At 44.3% G+C, this 13,488-nt stretch overlaps 1 protein-coding gene across 8 annotated transcripts; it reads left to right on the top strand.

Moving 5' to 3' along the window:
* Window positions 1-1,209: 1,209 nt before the first annotated feature.
* On the top strand, window positions 1,210-13,237 carry LOC136497673 (uncharacterized). Of its 8 annotated transcripts, none has more exons than XM_066493522.1 (8): window positions 1,210-1,597; window positions 1,791-1,870; window positions 2,026-2,086; window positions 8,422-8,479; window positions 11,228-11,273; window positions 11,831-11,922; window positions 12,036-12,088; window positions 13,097-13,237. In XM_066493522.1, the coding sequence occupies exons 2-8, from the start codon at window positions 1,806-1,808 to the stop codon at window positions 13,100-13,102; spliced, it is 381 nt and encodes a 126-aa protein (XP_066349619.1). In that variant the 5' UTR covers window positions 1,210-1,597; window positions 1,791-1,805; the 3' UTR covers window positions 13,103-13,237. The 8 variants fall into 8 exon arrangements, 3 of the variants coding, with proteins under 3 accessions (XP_066349619.1, XP_066349618.1, XP_066349617.1); XM_066493521.1 differs by lacking the exon at window positions 13,097-13,237 and adding an exon at window positions 12,601-12,796 and having other exon boundaries at window positions 12,039-12,088; XM_066493520.1 differs by lacking the exon at window positions 13,097-13,237 and adding an exon at window positions 12,601-12,796.
* The last annotated feature ends 251 nt before the right edge of the window (window positions 13,238-13,488 follow it).

The following is a 13,488-nucleotide window of genomic DNA, read 5'->3' as shown; positions in this document are numbered from 1 at the left end:
CTAGCATTGTCAGTTTGAGCATGTTTGCTGACTACATCCACTACAAGCATAGCTACCCTGTCATTCCATCTATCCTTTATTAGCTGCTCAAAATGTTCATCCCTCCTAACTTTCCATTCAGATTCACTGTCACTATCAACCACCCAAACAACCAATGTCTGTGAAGGTCTCTATATTATCTTACTGGCTATTTCATCATGAAATTTAGACAGAGAAAACTGCACAGTCCTATCCAGCCATAATTCATGCTCATGCGGTGACATTTCTACTTGCCCTTACTCACCATCAGCAACATACTTAGAAACCTTAACAACTAATCTAAAAGCGTTGTCAGGATCAATCCTGACACAATAACGAACAAAAAACACAAATCAAACTGTTAGACGGTATCCTACTACACAGCATCTTCCCAATCCGTAATCAAAGCGAGGACGAAGTGCACTGAAGTTTAACTTACCAAATAGGGCAACCACTCCAATCCATTGCGTCTCCAATCTCCACCACAACAGAAGCCACTACATCAACGACCTACGAAGCAAGGAAGGCGGACAATTTCACAATCACTGGTAGGAACCCTAACCTAACCTACAGTCCCATCAAAATCGGTGCAATAAAACGAGCGAGATGGAGACAATGGCGGTCCACACGTACCTTCAATCCATCGAGAAAGCTAGAAGAGGAGGGAGGGAGAGGAAGGCGGCGGTGGCGTTGGATGGTGGCAGCGGCGGAGGAGGACTACGGCAAGAGCGGGGAGACGAAGAACGGACGAATGGGTCGGGCGAGGCGACTGAGTGCGGCCCGGCTGGGTTAGCAGCAGAGGGCAGGGGCAGCCGCGGTCATTTGCCACCCCCATGCTGCTTCGGATCCCATCTGGATTGACGCGCTGTCGTGCCACGAGTGCAAAAGTGGCAATTCTGTATCTCTTCTCTCCGTTGCGTGTCAAAGTCGTATTGCCAGCCGTTGCAGTGAGATCTCAAGAGGTGCAGGTCCTTAAAAAGTTAAATCTCCTGTGGCACTTACTCTTCTCTCCCTCCCTCTTGCTATTGGGGCATTTAATTTTTTACCATTATTACGAATGACAATATAACATGTGTCACTTACGTGTGAGTGACTGATATAGTATTTTATATACCTCTCCTCCGGTAAGTTTGGTAAAAAAGTTAATTATTCCCTCGCTATCTGTGGCTCAGATCTGCACCTCCCTGATCTCATCTCTCCGCGAGCTGGCAACCCTCAGATCCGCCAGCTCGGCGTGGCGCCATGGCCCCCGGCCCCCGCCGCGCTCCTCCCGCTCGCCCCTTTGCCACATCACCCGAGCCCACCACGGCGACCTCTGTGCCGCTGCGGGGCCTCGCGCCGCGGCTTCACCGTCCACACCACCGTCGCCATTGCCTCGGCCTCCTTCTCCGCCCCCACCGCGGGCGCGGAGGCGACGTCCCCATCTCCGCCACCCTCGCCGCAAACGCAAACGCCGTCCTCTAAACCGGGATCCCCGGTGCTGGGCGGCATCGCGAACACGAGGCCCTGGTCGTAGTACTACGGCAGCGGCTTCTCCATCCGCGTGCCTCCGGCCTTCGACGACATCCTCGAGCCCGAGGTAATTAGCAACTTGGACTGTTTCTTCTCTCCTATGTTCCATCTTCCTCCTGCGGTTAGGGTTGCTGGCCGTCGCGGGGGTGAGAGGGGGGGGGGGGGGGGGGGGGGGGGGGGGGGGGGGGGGGGGCGGTGCGAGCTCAGTGTTTGGTTTCAAATTGGTGAATGCTGACTCCTTCAGTCCTTCCGCGTCTCAGGACTACAACGCCGGGATGACATACTACGGCGACAAGGCCAAGCCCCGGGCGTACGCGGCCCGCTTCACGTCTCCAGATAGGTAGGTAGGTAAGGCCTCGCTCTACTCCATGAACTGCGGCCATTCCAGTTCTGTACATTTGTCTCAGTTTCACAAGGATGCTGTGGGAATGAATTTTGGTGGTGACGTGTTGCACATGCTAAATGCGGAGTGCTCTACTCCTTTGTTTGATGTAGGGATGAGCTCATAAGTGTGGTGATTAAGCCGTCAAATCAGCTCAAGATCACATTCCTAGAGGTTATAAGAGCTTTGCTATTTTAGTGTTTTTGCCAGACATCTGTAATTCCCCTAGAATTTATCTCAGGTTATTCTGTAAAGTTTGTTGTCATATTAACCCTTCTATATGTGTTCAAGGCCACATTGTTCTACATGTCGTTCTGACTAGCTGGGAGCTTGCTTGTCAGTTGTCCCCAATATATTGCCCATCTGGAATATCATTGGAATATCATGTGTTTTCTGTTCGTGCTACTGTGGTTCAGGGTCTTCATCAAATGGACACGGTTTTGCCTTTCTAGAGTTCAGTTCCGAGTTCTTGTATCATACAGATCCCTGATGACCAGAGATCATACCCAGGAATTGACATTTGTTATTTTTAATGTACAAAATGTCTCCTCTTCCCATTTCTCTTGCTTGTAGAAAAATATAGAGTCTGTCTATCCAACAACCGTGTGTTTTATGCAGTTTCAACACATGATTTTTTTTTTCACCATAGAATTAAGATCCAACAACCTCCACCCTCCTTCTACCTTCAGCCTCCAGCCTTCTTCTATCTCCAGACAATCACAAGATCACAGATCCACAGATCACAAGAAACAATTTTTTTCTATGGAAGGACAAATCACAGCAGAGGAGGAGGAGAGGCTACTGGAGGACGCGTGCGGCCAGACTCCTCCACCGCTACCCAGGAGCAAGCTGCAGTAGAGCAGCAGCCAGCCTCGAGCGGAGAGGCAAATCCTGACACCATGTCCGGCCTCGAGCAGAGCGGATCCTGGGCGGCGTGACCCGTGCCTGCGGCCTGCGCGACGGCAGCGCCCGTGCCCGCGCCAGCAGAACGGAGGGAAAAAGAGAGAAAAAATCCATGTGTTTTTTTTGCGCTAAAACACGTGTTTTTTATAGCATTTCTGAAAATATAACATGATTACGCTACTGCTTACAGAGGAAGCTGTATCACTGGCTAACTTCTGTTGCAAATTCGACATAGGTCTCTAACTAGTAACTAGATGTCCTGTTGGCTCTGCCCAGAACCATATATATATATATTCAGTAAAGGCAGCAAGCCAAGTTAGGTTACTATTTGATCAGACATTTGTTATATATATATATATATATCTGGAGAATAACATCTTTCACTCGTTCCTTGAAAGTTAGAATAAAATTTCTGTTTTGAAGGTTTTATGAGTCATTGATCTCTGTGCTTGTCATGCGGTGTTTCTGTCTTAGGTTCATTGTTGTAGATGATTCTTTTAATCTGTTCCTAAAAGATGATTAGTTGAACTTGTTATTTTGAACTCCGATTTAGATCAGATGCAAGTACTATTGTTTCTTGACATCTGAGCTAAACTCGATTGGATCAAAATTGTAAATGGAACACAGGGCAGGCAGCTTCAGGAATTTTTCATGCCAAACTTGCTCCTTTATAGAAGACACGTTCTTTCATGCAAAACTTGCTTCTTTATAGAAGACACATTCTTTTCTGTTTACTGTAGACATCTATCATAGGACAGACCTTAAAGTCACTTAGTCGGAATGTGGGATGTAATTTTCAGCTACTGGTTCATTGCCTTATGATGCACTTTTTGCATCAATAGATCAAGAGATTAACGCATTTCAGGTTCAGGCTCTCCTGTTTTCACAGGAAGGTGAGCACGATTTATTTTCAAACTATGCAATTTCTGCACGCACCCATTCTCTTGTGGCAACCTGACGTGATCTCGTTTTATTGGCATTCGTTGTCCTCCAGTTGAGATGGGAAACCGTTTTGCAGCATTGGTTCATCTTTGGTGGATTGTGCAAGCTCTTTGACACTGATATTAGTAAGAGAAAGCTTTGCTAATGTCTCTGACTCTCTTATGTTTCCTTTATGCAATGTTTTTTTAGGCGCTAGGCGTTTTCAAGGCGGTGACCCCTTGCCTAGCGCCTAGGCGCGCCTAGGCGTTTTTCCCTTTTTGTATTTCAGCATATATATAGCTGAATAAACTATATAAATAATTAAATAGCATCAACCAGATAGCAGATGTTAGTACATCACAGATGCAGATAATAGATGCTAGATACAGAGCAAGAACAGCAGGCATTCAGGCATATTATATAGCATCAACCAGATCTCCAAAGGTAGTAGGTAAACAGCAGCAGCACACAGGCACACCGCACACAGCAGAACAGCACAGGCGTACAGAGCAGGAAGATGGAAGGGAGCAGTCGAGCAGAGGAGAGAGGAGCAGGGGGTGGGCAGACCTCACCTTGGGCTTGTGGAAGGCAGCGACGAGGACCTCTGGACTCAGTGACTCCCTCCCCTGGTGGGCTCGAGGAGGAACTCTGGACTCGCCTCCACCCTTCCCTGCAACGAGCCTCGGCGGGACACCGGACTCGCCGGTGCTACGGGTGGCAGCCGGCAGGAGAGATGAAGACCGGCGGCGGACAGCAGTGAGGATCTCCTTCTCCTATTCTCCTCTCTCTCTCTATGTCTCTATCTCTCTCTAATCCTTTCTATAGGCACCGGCGCTCTGCTCTTTTCCTTCCCGCGCAGCCGTTTTCTTTCCCGCGCTGTCGCCTGCTCTCGCGCGTGCGCGCTCCCGCCCGCGAAAACAGAGTCCCGCGCCTGCGCGCTCCCGCCCAGCCGCCGCCTCGTCCGCCTACTCGCCGCCCAGGCGCCGCGGAGGCGTCGCGGAACGCCGCGGAGGCGCGCGGACCGCCTAGATGTACGCCTACCCCCGTAGGCGCCGCGGTAGGCCTCCGCCCAGCGCCTAGTCGCGCCTAGGCGACCGTGGAATCTCGCCTTGCCGAACATTGCCTTTATGTAGACATTAGTTTTTCATGCCTACAGCTCTGTGTCTATCATAATGCCTGTTTTATCACAATGTATGGGTGGCCTTTTTGACTAGTAAGTATAGGCGAAATTGCTTATTTAGGAAGACATTGATGCCTAACGAATGGCACTTAAATTGCCTAAGAAAATTTTGGGAGATGCAGATTGGGAGGATGGTGCTGACTAATGCAGGTGACATATTGTTGCTGACAGATCAATGCTGATCATTTATGTTCAGTCATTAAACTAGTCTGCCTTTTGTACAAAACTAGTTTTTTGACATCATCACCTTGCCTCCATTTGATCTGTATTTTTGCTCGTTACACAAACAGGTGCGATGCATAAAAAAATGAAAACAGAGTTGTGTATTTTTTTTTGCAAATAAACCGGGGGTGAGGGTGGGGCTATGGATTGCAAATGAACAGACACTAGGTTTTTCAGAATACATAAATTGCTTATTTAGGAGACATTGTTGCCTAACGAATGATACTTAAATTGCCTAAGAAAATGTAGCTTCTTGTGCTTTCTCAGATCCGTGCTTTCTCTGTTGATTGGTTGCTTCAGTTCTTATCTGTAGGTCATAGCAACTGCAGCCTCAGCTAGGCCACTATTGGGCAGCATAAGCAGCATTTTGGCACTGCATAGCTTAGCTCTGGTTTCTTCAGGTTTGAGCAGCGGCTTGCCATATTCTCCCTAGCTTCTTTGCAGCTGCTTGGTGTTCGTATTGATTTATTTATCCTTTGTCTGACCTACTAGCTTTTGAGTGCTTGGTAATTTTGTAGCAGCAACAGTTTTGCCACAAACATCAGCTTTCCAACAACAGTTTCAGGACTTAAGGTAATATTTCCCTCTGCAACTTTTTGTTTACCAGCAGCAGTTCAGTGGACCGAAATTGATGTGTTTATGTGATCATTCCTTCCTCTCAGCTAAGATTTAATAATTTTTATTCACTAGCTAGCTGCTGTAACTTAGCCTGCAGTTTTTTTATGTTCAGTCAGTGTTCTGAATTTCATGATACAGTGCTGTACCTTTAAGCAATCATGACTTGTATGTATTATGCATCTATAATAGCAATGATACAATACAACAACAACAACAACAACAAAGCCTTTAAGTCCCAAACAAGTTGGGTAGGCTAGAGTTGAAACCCAGCAGAAGCAATCAAGGTTCAGGCACGTGAATAGCTGTCTTCCAAGCACTCCTATCTAAGGCTAAGTCTTTGGGTATATTCCATCCTTTCAAGTCTCCTTTTATTGCCTCTACCCAAGTCAATTTCGGTCTTCCTCTGCCTCTCTTCACGTTACTATCCTGGCTTAGGATTCCACTACGCACCGGTGCCTCTGGAGGTCTCCGTTGGACATGTCCAAACCATCTCAACCGGTGTTGGACAAGCTTTTCTTCAATTGGTGCTACCCCTAATCTATCACGTATATCATCGTTCCGAACTCGATCCCTTCTTGTATGACCGCAAATCCAACGCAACATACGCATTTCCGCGACACTTAGCTGTTGAACATGTCGTCTTTTCGTAGACCAACATTCTGCACCATACAACATAGCAGGTCTAATCGTCGTCCTATAAAACTTGCCTTTTAGCTTCTGTGGTACCCTTTTGTCACATAGGACACCAGATGCTTGACGTCACTTCATCCACCATGCTTTGATTCTATGGCTAACATCTTCATCAATATCCCCGTCTCTCTGTAGCATTGATCCTAAATATCGAAAGGTATCCTTCCTAGGCACTACTTGACCTTCCAAACTAATATCTTCCTCCTCCCGAATAGTAGTGCCGAAGTCACATCTCATATACTCAGTTTTAGTTCTACTGAGTCTAAAACCTTTGGACTCCAAAGTCTCTCACATAACTCTAGTTTCTGATTCACTCATGTTCGGCTTTCATCAACTAGCACTACATCGTCCGCGAAAAACATACACCAAGGGATCTCCCCTTGAATGTCCCTTGTGACCTTATCCATCCCTAAGGCAAACAAATAAGGGCTCAAAGCTGACCCTTGATGTAGTCCTATCATAATCGGAAAGTCATCCGTGTCTCCATCACTTGTTCGAACTATAGTCACAACATTGTTGTAAATGTCCTTAATGAGCCCGACGTACTTCGTTGGGACTTTATGTTTGTCCAAAGCCCACCACATAACATTTCTTGGTATTTTATCATAAGCCTTCTCCAAGTCAATAAAAACCATGTGTAGGTCCTTCTTCTTCTCTCCATACCGCTCCATAACTTGTCTTATTAAGAAAATAGCTTCCATGGTTGACCTTCCGGGCATGAAACCAAATTGATTCATAGAGACCCGCGTTATTGTTCTCAAGCGATGTTTGATAACTCTCTCCCATAGCTTCATAGTATGACTCATCAACTTAATTCCCCGGTAATTAGTACAACTTTGAATATCCCCTTTATTCTTGTAGATCGGTATCAATATACTTCTCCACTCATCAGGCATCTTGTTCGATTGAAAAATATGGTTGAACAGCTTGGTTAGCCATATTATAGCTATGTCCCCGAGGCATCTCCACACCTCGATTGGGATACCATCCGGTCCCATCGCCTTACCTCCTTTCATCCTTTTCAACGCCTCTCTGACCTCAGATTCTTGATTCTCCGCACAAAGCGCCTATTGGTGTCATCAAAAGAGTCATCCAACTGAAAGGTTGTGTCCGTATTCTCACCATTGAACAATTTGTCAAAATACTCTTGCCATCGATGTCGGATCTCATCCTCCTTTACTAAGAGATGCCCCCTTTCATCCTTAATGCACTTAATTTGGTTGAAGTCCCTTGTCTTTCTCTCACGAACCCTAGCCATCCTATAAATGTCCTTCTCTCCTTCCTTCGTACTCAAACGTTGGTAAAGATCCTCGTACGCTCTACCCTTTGCCACACTTACAGCTCAGCTCGCTTTGCAGTCTTTTTTGCCACCTTGTACTTCTCTATGTTGTCCACACTCCTGTCATGGTACAAGCGTCTATAGCACTCTTTCTTCTCCTTAATAGCCTTTTGGACTTCCTCGTTCCACCACCAAGTATCTTTAGCCTCGCCTCCACTTCCTTTGGTTACTCCACACACCTCTGAGGCCACCTTCCGAATGTTGGTTGCCATCTTCTCCCACATGTTGTTTATGTCCTCTTCTTCCTTCTAAGAGCCCTCTTTGATAACCCTTTCCCTGAATAGCAATGATACAATGGAAATTTGAAATAGCAAGAGTTGGTCAGTGACTACTATATAAATAAGAGCACTTGTATCATCAGTTGAACTTGCTCTTATTACTTTTTTAGTTCGATGAATTTCTTTTTAGTGCAATGAATTTTCAAAGTTTATTGAGTTTTGAGTGTTTAACAATAAAAGGGCACACTAGCATAGGTATGAGTATGACCGAAACCTTCTTTGTAAAGAAAGAGTCAATTAATAAGGCCTATATTATCAGATGCATTGATGCTGACACTGATTTGCTCACCATGAAGGAACTTTATATGGTCTGCGCATGACCATTTCTAAATGATGTTCCACAAATATTTGTTCGCAGGCAAAAGATATAACTGATTTGGGAACTCTAAAGGAGGCATCCAAGATATTTGTACCTGGTGATTTCTGTTATCTTAGAATTGGATGCCGCATTGTTTTCTTTACAAACAAATTAGATGACAATGAATATGAAGTGTTCACACATTTCAAATATCAATGATGAAAATTAATCAAAGTCGGGCCTTGCTTCTTGTGGTTTGTGCATTCTAAATGAGACAGATCATCTTATGATCAGTCTGACACATATTAATGTTTACAGCTTTGACTTACTTTGCATCCATGTTTTTAAACCTAGCAAAAATTGTGCCACTTACTGTCATGATTAGTTCCACAAAGTTAGCAAAAATTCTCCCAATTAGCATGATACCACTAATTGATGTGACTACATGTGCATTGATTAATTACTGAACTTCATTGGAAATCAACAACAACAACAACAACAAAGCCTTTAAGTCTCAAACAAGTTGGGGTAGACTAGAGTTGAAATCCAGCAGAAGCAATCAAGGTTCAGGCATGTGAATAGCTGTCTTCCAAGCACTCCTATCTAAGGCTAAGTCTTTGGGTATATTCCATCCTTTCAAGTTTCCTTTTATTGCCTCTACCCAAGTCAACTTCGGTCTTCCTCTGCCTCTCTTCACGTTACTATCCTGGCTTAGAATTCCACTACGCACCGGTGCCTCTGGAGGTCTCCGTTGGACATGTCCAAACCATCTCAACCGGTGTTGGACAAGCTTTTCTTCAATTGGTGCTACCCCTAATCTATCACGTATATCATAGTTCCGAACTCGATCCCTTCTTATATGACCGCAAATCCAACACAACATACGCATTTCCGCGACACTTATCTGTTGAACATGTCGTCTTTTCGTAGGCCAACATTCTGCACCATACAACATAGCAGGTCTAATCGCCGTCCTATAAAACTTGTCTTTTAGCTTCTGTGGTACCCTTTTGTCACATAGGACACCAGATGCTTGGCGCCACTTCATCCACCCTGCTTTGATTCTATGGCTAACATCTTCATCAATATCCCCGTCTCTCTATAACATTGATCATAAATATCGAAAGGTATCCTTCCTAGGCATTACTTGACCTTCCAAACTAATATCTTACTCCTCCCGAGTAGTAGTGCCGAAGTCACATCTCATATACTCAGTTTTAGTTCTACTGAGTCTAAAACCTTTGGACTCCAAAGTCTCCTGCCATAACTCCAGTTTCTGGTTCACTCCTGTCCGGCTTTCATCAACTAGCACTACATCGTCCGCGAAAAGCATACACCAAGGGATGTCCCCTTTATGTCACTTGTGACCTCATCCATCACTAAGGCAAACAAATAAGGGCTCAAAGTTGACCCTTGATGTAGTCCTATCCTAATCGGGAAGTCATCCGTGTCTCCATCACTTGTTCGAACTCTAGTCACAACATTGTTGTACATGTCCTTAATGAGCCCGACGTACTTCGTTGGGACTTTATGTTTGTCCAATGCCCACCACATAACATTCCTTGGTATTTTATCATAAGCTTTCTCCAAGTCAATAAAAACCATGTGTAGGTCCTTCTTCTTCTCACTATTCCCTCCATAACTTGTCTTATTAAGAAAATGACTTCCATGGTTGACCTTTCGGGTATGAAACCAAATTGGTTCACAGAGACTCGCATTATTGCTCTCAAGCGATGCTCGATAACTCTCTCCCATAGCTTCATAGTATGGCTCATCAACTTAATTCTCCGGTAATTAGTACAACTTTAAATATCCCCTTTATTCTTGTAGATCGGTACCAATATATTTCTCCTCCACTCATCAGGCATCTTGTTCGATCGAAAAATATGGTTGAACAGCTTGGTTAGCCATACTATAGCTATGTCCCCGAGGCATCTCCACACCTCGATTGGGATACCATCCGGTCTAATCGTCTTATCTCCTTTCATCCTTTTCAACGTCTCTCTGACATTAGATTCTTGGATTCTCCGCACAAAGCGCCTATTGGTGTCATCAAAAGAGTCATCTAACTGAAAGGTTGTGTCCGTATTCTCACCATTGAACAATTTGCAAAATACTCTTGCCATCGATGTTGGATCTCATCCTCCTTCACTAAGAGATGCTCCCTTTCATCCTTAATGCACTTAACTTGGTTGAAGTCCCTTGTCTTTCTCTCACGAACCCTAGCCATCCTATAAATGTCCTTCTCTCCTTCCTTCGTACTCAAACTTTGGTAAAGATTCTCGTACGCTCTACCCTTTGCCACACTTACAGCTCAGCTCGCTTTGCAGTCTTCTTTGCCACCTTGTACTTCTCTATGTTGTCCACACTCCTGTCATGGTACAAGCGTCTATAGCACTCTTTCTTCTCCTTAATAGCCCTTTGGACTTTCTCGTTCCACCACCAAGTATCTTTAGCCTCGCCTCCACTTCCTTTGGGTACTCCACACACCTCTTTTGCCACATTCCGAATGTTGGTTGCCATCTTCTCCCACATGTTGTTTATGTCATTTTCTTCCTTCCAAGAGCTCTCTTTGATAACCATTTCCCTGAATACCTCTGACGTCTCCCTTTCAGTTTCCACCACTTTGTTCTTTCAATCTTAGCTTGTTTATCCCTACGGGCACACACCTGAAAACGAAAGTCTGCCATCAAAAGCTTATGTTGAGAAACAACACACTCCCCTGGTATCACCTTGCAACCCAAGCGAATAGGCAACTAAATATACTCTGACCAGGCAATATTGTGGCAAGATTAAGGCAAAATAATGCAAATGATTAGGCAATTTTATATCATTCTTCTGTAATCTCTCTGTTTTTTCTATTCAGGTTCCAAGTTATCTCAGGGGGAGATCAAGTACAAAGCACAAAGCAGGTATGATATGTGCAATATATGTAAATAAGTACATATGTGGTGAGAGAGGAATTTATATTTTTGGAGGATGATTGGGTTGGATTTTAGAATAAGGGCAGGCCCGGTGCAGTGGTGAGAGCTGTCTCACCGAGTCACCAGGTCGTGGGTTCGAAGCAGCCTCTCTGCAGATTTGCGGGGGGAAGGCTTGCCTCGGTTTTTTCCTTTCCCAGACCCCACTCATGTGGGAGCCTCCGGCACTGGGTCTGCCCTTTTTATTGGGTTGGATTTTAGAACCATGTCAGTTAGGCACCTGCTTCTTTTAATCGAATCTCTACTTTTTTTTTTGCAAATAAACCAGGGGTGGGGGTGGTGTACGGCTGTGGGTTGCAAATGAACACAAACACTATAATTGCTTTTTCAGGATACATAAATTGCTTATTAAGGAAGACATTGTTGCCTAACAAATGAGACTTAAAATGCCTAAGAAAATGCAATCCACTACAGCATTGCCCAAGAAAATGCAGCTTGCTGTGTTTTTTTCGGATCCTTGCTTTTTCTCTATTGATTGGTTGCTCCAGTTTTCTGCAGGTCATAGCACCTGCAGCCTCAACTAGCATCTCCAGCATAAGCAGCATTTTGGCACTGCATAGCTTAGCTCTGTTTTCTTCAGGTTTGATCAGCGGCTTGCCATGTTCTTTTTTGCAGCTGCTTGGTGTTTGTATGGATTTATTTATCTTTTTGCCTGACCTACTAGCTCTTTTTGAGTGCTTGGTAATTTTGTAGCAGCAGCAGTTCTACTGAAACATCAGCTGTCCAACAACAGTTCAAGAGTTCAGGTAATGTCTCTGCAGTTTTTAGTTTACCAGTAGCAGTTCAATTGGACCGAAATTGATGTGATCATCAGCTATAACTCGGCCTGTAGTTTGTTTAGTTTCAGTCAGTGTTCTCAATTTTCGTTTCGTACACCCTGTTGGTTTTGGTAGTTGCTGAGTGCAAAATATTGGCTCAGCTGCATCTGTTGGCTCTTGAAACATTGTATCTAAGAAATCATAGTCAAATTCTGGTGGTGGGTTATTCAAGTCCATAACGCTTGTGGTATTTGTCGCCTACAATGAAAAGATAATGTGTTAGTGCAATGATATTTCTGTTTTTAACACAAGACATCAATAACAATATTGATTTGGGCAATATAGGCACCTCAATTAAGCAATAATACTACTACTTTTAGACAACAATGTCTTCTCAAATAGGCAACATAAGGTTTTGATTTTTTTTAACATATGCATCCTTTTTTATCTCCATCTAGCAACAAATTTATGACATATGTTATCCTTGTTTTAACATACAGGATGCAAGCCATGTAGACACAAGATGTAGGCTATGTACAGAGAAGTTGTGCAAATGTGTGCTTTCCTAGGGACTATATGTATAGCGTTGTGTTCTAGAGAACTGCAGATGCAAATGTGTTCTTATGAGATGGGAAGCTTACTGCATGTATTTTTTTCCTGAATACAAATTGCCCCTTTTTTGAACGCGTACCTGCAGTACCTGAAAGCATATGTCTGGGCCTGACTTGCTTCTTTTTCCACAATAACCGTGGTCAGTATCTGGACCTGGGCCGCGCAAGCCAATAAGCTTGCATGAAAACGGCGGAAAAACTTTTCTTCCGTGCGCCAACGCAATCCAGCAATTAGCATTGTTGCTGAAAAAAGGATATAACAGTTCTACTTTACTAAAAACGGTAAGGCCGTGCGGATAGTCCAAATTACGGCCGACCGTATTTTAGCTGCTTCCAGCCCCACGTGAAGTTCATCCACGAGCGCTTATGTTTTCTTTACTTGCAGGACTAGTCCGTATAAGCTGTGATTGAAGCGTGCAGTCACAAGTATTGGATATCAGGAAACGAGAAGAGTACCCTCCGTGTCATCGGAAAAAAAAAATATAACTCTGAAATTCTGAATTTTCATGTAGATACAATAAATATAGTCAAGCAGTGGGCTCCATTTTCTGAAGGAAAAAGAAGTGGATTTTACTAACATATGGCTCTGTGTTGTTGTACTACTTCGGCAGTACTTTTCAGCGACCCGAACGATGTTTTCGTCTTACAACAATTTTGGTATAAGCATTAGCATAAGCTAAATTTCAGCGAAACAATTTAGAGTAAACTTGTGCATTGAGCACGGCCGCACTTATGGTGCATACTCCGTAAGCTAGCATGTCGTTTGCCTTGGCATAC

This window comes from Miscanthus floridulus, chromosome 12, assembly GCF_019320115.1.
Source record: "Miscanthus floridulus cultivar M001 chromosome 12, ASM1932011v1, whole genome shotgun sequence".
Taxonomy (NCBI): Eukaryota; Viridiplantae; Streptophyta; class Magnoliopsida; order Poales; family Poaceae; genus Miscanthus; species Miscanthus floridulus.
The sequence above is the reverse complement of the archived record's forward strand: the minus strand, read 5'-3'. Positions and strand labels throughout refer to the sequence as shown.

Coding starts and splice junctions, on each gene's coding strand:
- LOC136497673 (XM_066493520.1), top strand. CDS start 1,806: ATGACATACTACGGCGACAAGGCCAAGCCCCGGGCGTACGCGGCCCGC. Junction 1,871..2,025: donor CGCTTCACGTCTCCAGATAG/GTAGGTAGGTAA, acceptor TGTTTGATGTAG/GGATGAGCTCATAAGTGTGG. Junction 11,923..12,035: donor CTTAGCTCTGTTTTCTTCAG/GTTTGATCAGCG, acceptor GTAATTTTGTAG/CAGCAGCAGTTCTACTGAAA.